Source organism: Theobroma cacao, unplaced genomic scaffold, assembly GCF_000208745.1.
Source record: "Theobroma cacao cultivar B97-61/B2 unplaced genomic scaffold, Criollo_cocoa_genome_V2, whole genome shotgun sequence".
Taxonomy (NCBI): domain Eukaryota; kingdom Viridiplantae; phylum Streptophyta; class Magnoliopsida; order Malvales; family Malvaceae; genus Theobroma; species Theobroma cacao.
The window spans coordinates 32386-38697 of NW_017234794.1; the positions used below are offsets into that span (position 1 = coordinate 32386).

At 35.6% G+C, this 6312-nt stretch overlaps 1 protein-coding gene across 1 annotated transcript; it reads right to left on the bottom strand.

Annotated features, from left to right (window-relative positions):
* On the bottom strand, nt 1-4144 carry LOC18593787 (receptor-like serine/threonine-protein kinase SD1-6). The gene is made up of 7 exons (XM_018129813.1): nt 2720-4144; nt 2416-2565; nt 2134-2333; nt 1734-1944; nt 1403-1640; nt 1120-1267; nt 1-943 (listed from the first exon to the last, which is right to left on the bottom strand). The coding sequence occupies exons 1-7, from the start codon at nt 3960-3962 to the stop codon at nt 638-640; spliced, it is 2496 nt and encodes an 831-aa protein (XP_017985302.1). The 5' UTR covers nt 3963-4144; the 3' UTR covers nt 1-637.
* Between the last annotated feature and the right edge of the window lie 2168 nt (nt 4145-6312).

The following is a 6312-nucleotide window of genomic DNA, read 5'->3' on the forward strand; positions in this document are numbered from 1 at the left end:
AACTAAAAACCATGGTGGTAATTATGATTTTGTTTACAAAATGACAAAAAACAGCAGACATATTTTGACAGAATTGCGGCTGTGACATCCCAAAGCCTGCTCACTTCTTTCATACTCAAAAGTCCACCTTCTATTTATGGTGTCAAAAATATCTACAACCTTTACTGCCAAAGTATCTTCAATATGATCTCAATAGTCTAACATCTACCATACTTCTTTCACTTGAGGAAGCTGGTTGTTTTGGAGAAGGTAGGACGGTAAGTTCATTACTCAGCATCAAGACGACATCAGACATGGTTGGTCTGTCCACTGCGTGTTCTTGAATACAAGGAAGTGCAATGTAAACATATCTAATCAGTGCATTGGCTGAATAACTGTTCCTGGAGTGTTGGATCCAAAAGGCTAGGACTGCAAACTGTTGTTTCTATGTGAAAAGATCCAATTAACTTAGCAAGATTGAAAAATGACATCTTTCACCTAATCTTTCAGAAACAGAAAGTTGATATAATAAAATCCAAGAGGATTCGGTCATAATGAAATACAGAATACATCTGATAGACATAAAAGATACAATCTTCGATTCATTGATGCTTAGGTAATATGACAAAAACTTATGACTAAGGAAACTTTAAAAATGTTACCGAGCCTCCAAGACTGAAAATGTTACATCGTTTACAGAGCAAATCTCTGACCCGTTCTCTACCAAGTTCTGGTTCACCATACTTCTTGCATTTAAGAAAGCTGGCTGCTTAGGAGAAGGCAGGGCCATGGTTTCATTGTTAAGCATCGAGACTACAGAAGACATGGTCGGTCTATCATCTGCATTGTCCTGGACGCAAAGTAGCCCTATGTTTACATATCTCAATGCCAAATGTGTAGGCACTTCCTCCAGCATTGGATCAATTAAGTCCAATGCCCTGTCTCTTGTCCACAAATCCCATGCCTTCAGTCACAAGGAAAAAACAAAACAAAACAAATCAGGGCTACAAGAACAAAAGTAGATAACTTCATGATGCAACTCAATTGTTTAAACCATTAGACGTCTTTAAACCCTGTTTTGAATGGTAAAACAATTTGAATTCATTAACTTAACACTGTTAAAGCAGTTTAGAAACTCACGTAGCCAAGAAGATGGAGAGATTTAGACTGATAAAAACCAGTATTCTTTCTCCCACTCACAATCTCCAGTAGCAAGACCCCAAAGCTGAAGACATCCGATTTTACGGAAAAGAGGCCTTCCAAAGCATATTCAGGGGACATGTAACCACTGAAAGTGAATATTAACTCCTATTGTTAGTAAGTGCAAAATTAAGAATGCAAAGCATAGGTTAAATATTGAACTGGATTTTGATTACATGCAGGGAGCTCATAATATTGGGAGGTTCCATTTATTTTTACTTACTAAGTCCCAACAATTCGATTTGTATTTGCTTTTAATTCCCCCCCTCCAAAAATTCTTGCCATTCCAAAATCTGAAATTTTGGGATTCATGTTGCTGTCCAACAGAATATTACTAGCCTTCAAATCTCTGTGAATAATTGGCAATCTAGAATATTGATGAAGATAAAGAAGCCCTTGAGCAATCCCTTCAGTGATCCGAGCACGTATAGGCCAATCTAGTATCTTACGTTTGATTGAATCTGTTGTACATCAGGAAGGAGATGTTAGTTAATATTACCCTAATCTTGGTAAAAGGATTGAAAATAGATTCAAACATCTGAGAAGGTACCAACCAAAAAGAAGAAAATCCAAGCTTTTATTTTCCATGTACTCATATATTAGTATCTTCTCATCTCGTTCGATGCAGCAGCCTAAAAGCCTGACAAGGTTCTTGTGCTGGAGCTTTGCTATGAGAAGTGCTTCATTTTTCAACTCCTCCCATCCTTGTCCAGATCTTCTTGATAGCCTTTTAACAGCTATCTCATCACCTTTCAGTAATATTCCCTGAAATGATAAGTCCTACATCGGTTTTCAATTCATCTTTAACAAAGTTATTCCACCTAACATGTGAACCCTGCAACAGTATGGCTAATTTGATGTGGCAGCAGTGCGTTTCGGAATTGGAAGGATCATGTTGTTGTACATTTATACGTTCCTTCTGCTAAGAATAGTGATTAAGAAAAACATTCATACCTTGTAGACAGGTCCAAAACCACCCTCACCAAGCTTATTTGTGACTGAAAAATTATCTGTGGCGGCTGAAACGCTTGCAAAACTGAAAAATGGGAGTTTTGATTCGTTTTTCCTGTGTATTCCCGGCTTACTTGCCTCCTTCAAGTCTGTGTCATCAGCTTTTAGGCTCATAGCCAAATCAAATTTTAACAAATCCTCCCCTGAATGTTGCAGAGAAATGAACAGTGTTATGGACAACTCTATTCATTGCCTTACTAGAAATAAAAAGGGATAAAGTTTTACCTTTGGATTGAAGCTTTTTGCTGACAAAATAAATACAGAAGCCCAAAACAAGCATTGATAGAGATAAGGATAGTATGACAATTGTCCAAAGCTGCCTCTTGTCAGTTTTTTCCTTTTGGTCTTCTGTAATTCCGTTTGTTGAGCTTGTATCTATGAAACAAAATCAAATATGACAGTATGAAAAGAAGAAAACAAATCAAATATGAAGTTAATGTATAGTTGCACTTGCATTTCATCCTAAAATAGAAGGAAAAAAAGCTGATACTTTGCTAGAATATCCAGTCAGAGTCAAATTTTGTCCTACCACTTGTAATTAGCTCAGAAGCCGCAAGCTTGAGATAAAAATTTTTTCCATTAACATCACTTTCAGGAAGTTGCTTCAGATCGAAGAGATCTCCATACCATACCAGGCACCCACGCTTGATATCATAAGCATAAGCAATGCAAGAACAATTGCTCAGGCACTCTACCTTGCAGTCTGCTGCACTACTCGTATGATCTAAAACATATTCATCACTTGGATAATCTACAAAAAATTTCGGAAGAAACTCATCATTCTGAACATGATCTCCACTGTTGGTGCACTGCAAGTTGGTTTTTCTCACACAACCTTTGTATGTCCCATTCTCGATCGAAGTAGTGGCAGAAATTGGTTTGAAACCTCTCAAACAGCTGCATGGTGTGTCAGTAGTGATGTTACAAATGCTGAAAACACCACATCGATGATATGAACACTTAGAAGACTCTAATGTATGCCAACGTTGGTCATCTTCAGACCAGGACTGTAGCTTAAGCTGCCCAAACTCATCCAGTACAATCTGTGCAATCCTGGAAGTATTAAGAAATTCCGAAGTAAAGCGCCGACCAAACTCATTGGCCCTCCAAAAGGCATTTCGAGTATCAGTCCAGTATAATTTGGAACCCTTCTTAATGGTTAAAATATATCTGAAATTCAGTTTCCTACCAGGGGCTACATCCAGCTCTCGTTCCAAAGAGAAAGAACCAGGGGCTGGATCCTCCACGCTTCTCCATGACACTATCGACCAATTATTTATAGAGAATCTATAATCATCTTGAACAGTCATTCCTGGTAAAATAGTATTTGTGGTATCATCAAAACTTTGCCACAAAACTTCCAAGGTATTGTTGTTGAGCAATACTAGGTTACCAGAATCTAGAAGCGTGGCATAAGTGTTGCGGCTAGTTTTAACGTTTGTCACCATGTAGAACATTCTACCATCTGAAATCACAAGCTTTCCCTTAGTGTTGATGCTAAGCACCGAAGATTCACTAGGGAAGGGATGATCTCTGTTTGCCACCCAAACAATACTTCGGTTAGACACTTTGTGCCATATTCCAACGTAGTACTTGGAGTTGTTTCCTGGAGAAAAGAAACCAAGTTCAAATTTGCCCCCAGCTGATATGATTGTGCTTGGGTATGCAATTGGTTGACCTTGTTCAATAGTATCAGTACCATTAATAGCTTTGAAGGCAAGGCATACAAAAACCAGCAAGCTGAGATGAGAAAACAAACTACTTCTCCTCATGCTTTTGTCTGAAATGGGTCAGATCGAAGCAATTTGAGGGGTTTACTTAATGAGATTAAGGAAGAAGTCTGAGATGTTCAGAGACTTCTCTAAGGTTACGTGAAATTAGTTAGGTATGAAAATATTACCAAGAAAAGTCCTCCGAAAGTTCTGCTACCAAAAGATTGGCAAAATAGACTAACAAGAATTAGAAAAGTAATAATAATCTCCATGAAAGACTGATCACTAATCTTACTTCTTGATTTCTTGACAATGACACTCACTATGGAGAAGAGGGTCCATTGCATATAAAAAATTAACACCCCACAATACTGACAAAGGTAGCTCCAACAATTTCTTTGACACTGTAGTTACATCATAATCATTTGGGAGAAAAGAATGTTTTAAAGCATAATGCATCAGGATGAACGAGCTATAGAGCATGCTTTAGGTTAACAACACAATTATCAAATATTACATGCTTGATTTCCACCAGATTGTATTCTGATAATGGAAGCTACCAACAAGATCCCTGGTAACACTTTCAAATTAAATGTTATTCTGACTTCCACCACTTAGATAAAATTTTTTTGGAGTATTTCAGTTTTGTAATCAGCAATCGTTTTAGACCGGAAATGGTAGCTTTTCCAGTCTGTATGGGCATTATCATTGACTGACTTTGAGCTTTAGCACCTCATCTCTCCTCCATTGCTAGCTGCACCAATCTGAAATTTGGTCAATGTCAATTTCTTTCCTCACATTTTATTTATTAGTTTTTCTCCTTTTTGCGTTTAATTGGCTAATAATAGAGTATATAAGAAGCAAATATTAGGTAAGTGCGTCAACTATCCGAGTCTTTTCCAAAACATAGTCTTGGTCTTTCATTAAGAGATTCAATAAAAAAATATTAAATTGACAATCAGTAAACTGTTGTTATATTTAAATATTATAAAGTTTTTTTTTTTTGACAAGTCACAAGCCAATGAAACATCACTCAACACCTTTTGTGAAGTAACTTTTTGAGTTGCACAAAACAAACAAATTAATGGAACTACATTATTTGAATATTGTAAAAGTAAAGTAATTTTTGAGTTGAGTTAATTATGCATTTATTTCAATTATAATTAAAATTTCAATTTCTATAGTTTTAAAATTAGTAATAGATATTTAAATTTTGCTTTCATCCATCAATTCATACAACGGAATAACATTGTTAGTCAAGTAAATAACGTATATAAAAAATTTAAATAAAAATATGTTAGATGTATCAAAAAGTAAATTTGCTTACATAGACGACTGACTACTAATCTTACTCTTTAATATCTCGACATTGATATGATAAAGAAGAGGGACCATTCTATAGAAAACCAACACCTCACATTATTGACAAAGGTAGCTCCCATTAGTTCTTTCACACTCTAGTTACATCAAAATCAGTAATTTCGAAGAACTTTCTTCTTTCTTTCTGTGTGGAATGAATTTGGAGAAAAGAATTGTCTTAAAGCATAATGCATCAGGATGAACGAGCTATAGAGCTTGCTCTTTTTTCTGCTAACTTCAGATATCATTTAGCTAGCAGAAAACAGAATACCATATCTGACAATCTTCCATTTCCAAACACCTTATATCTTGCAAAAGAACCTCAAAATTTATGAGTGGTTCATAGTATTCCTTGCTACACATGTTTTTCGATAAATAGCATAATTGTATTCAGAAATTGGAAGGTACCAACAAGATCTCTGATAACATTTTCAAAGTAAATGTTACTCTGATTTCCATCACTTAGTTATAATAATTAGTAATATTTATTTGGAATACCTCCATCATTCTAGTTAACAGTCGTTTTAGAGTGGAAATGGTCAATTTTCTACTCTCTAAGGTCATTGTCATTGACTGACTTAGTGCTTTTATCTTCTGAAAAGTGAGTTTGTGGCTTTTAACCCCTCCCTATCCTTCTTTGCTAGCTGCATCATTCTGAAATTGGTCAATTTCAATTTCTCTCCTTACATTTTATGATTTTTCCTCTTTTGTCCCTTGCAATTGACCAATAATAGAGTAAATAAGAAGTAAAGGTAAATGCATCAATAGAGCACATCCAATATCTGAGTTTTTCCAGAACATAATCCTGGTCTTTTATATTTAAGTATCCAAAATATCCTAAATTAATCAATATAAAGTTTTATTTTATGAGATTATATGTTCAAGTCACAATCCAATGAAACTCAACACTACTTATAAAGTAACTCCTATGAAACTACTCACTTATACCGGTCTGTCACCCCTGTTCAGAAATTTCAATGCCTGAACTGTTATCAAGCAGTATCAGGAATCATGAACTTTTAATTGATTATCATTGCTTTTGTCACGCCCC

Excerpts from the sequence above, each read along its gene's own strand:
- LOC18593787 (XM_018129813.1), bottom strand. The coding sequence starts at position 3,962 with ATGAGGAGAAGTAGTTTGTTTTCTCATCTCAGCTTGCTGGTTTTTGTA. Across the intron at positions 2,566-2,719 it reads TTCTGAGCTAATTACAAGTG|ATACAAGCTCAACAAACGGA; the intron begins GTAGGACAAAAT and ends TTTGTTTCATAG. Across the intron at positions 1,945-2,133 it reads GTTTTGGACCTGTCTACAAG|GGAATATTACTGAAAGGTGA; the intron begins GTATGAATGTTT and ends TTATCATTTCAG.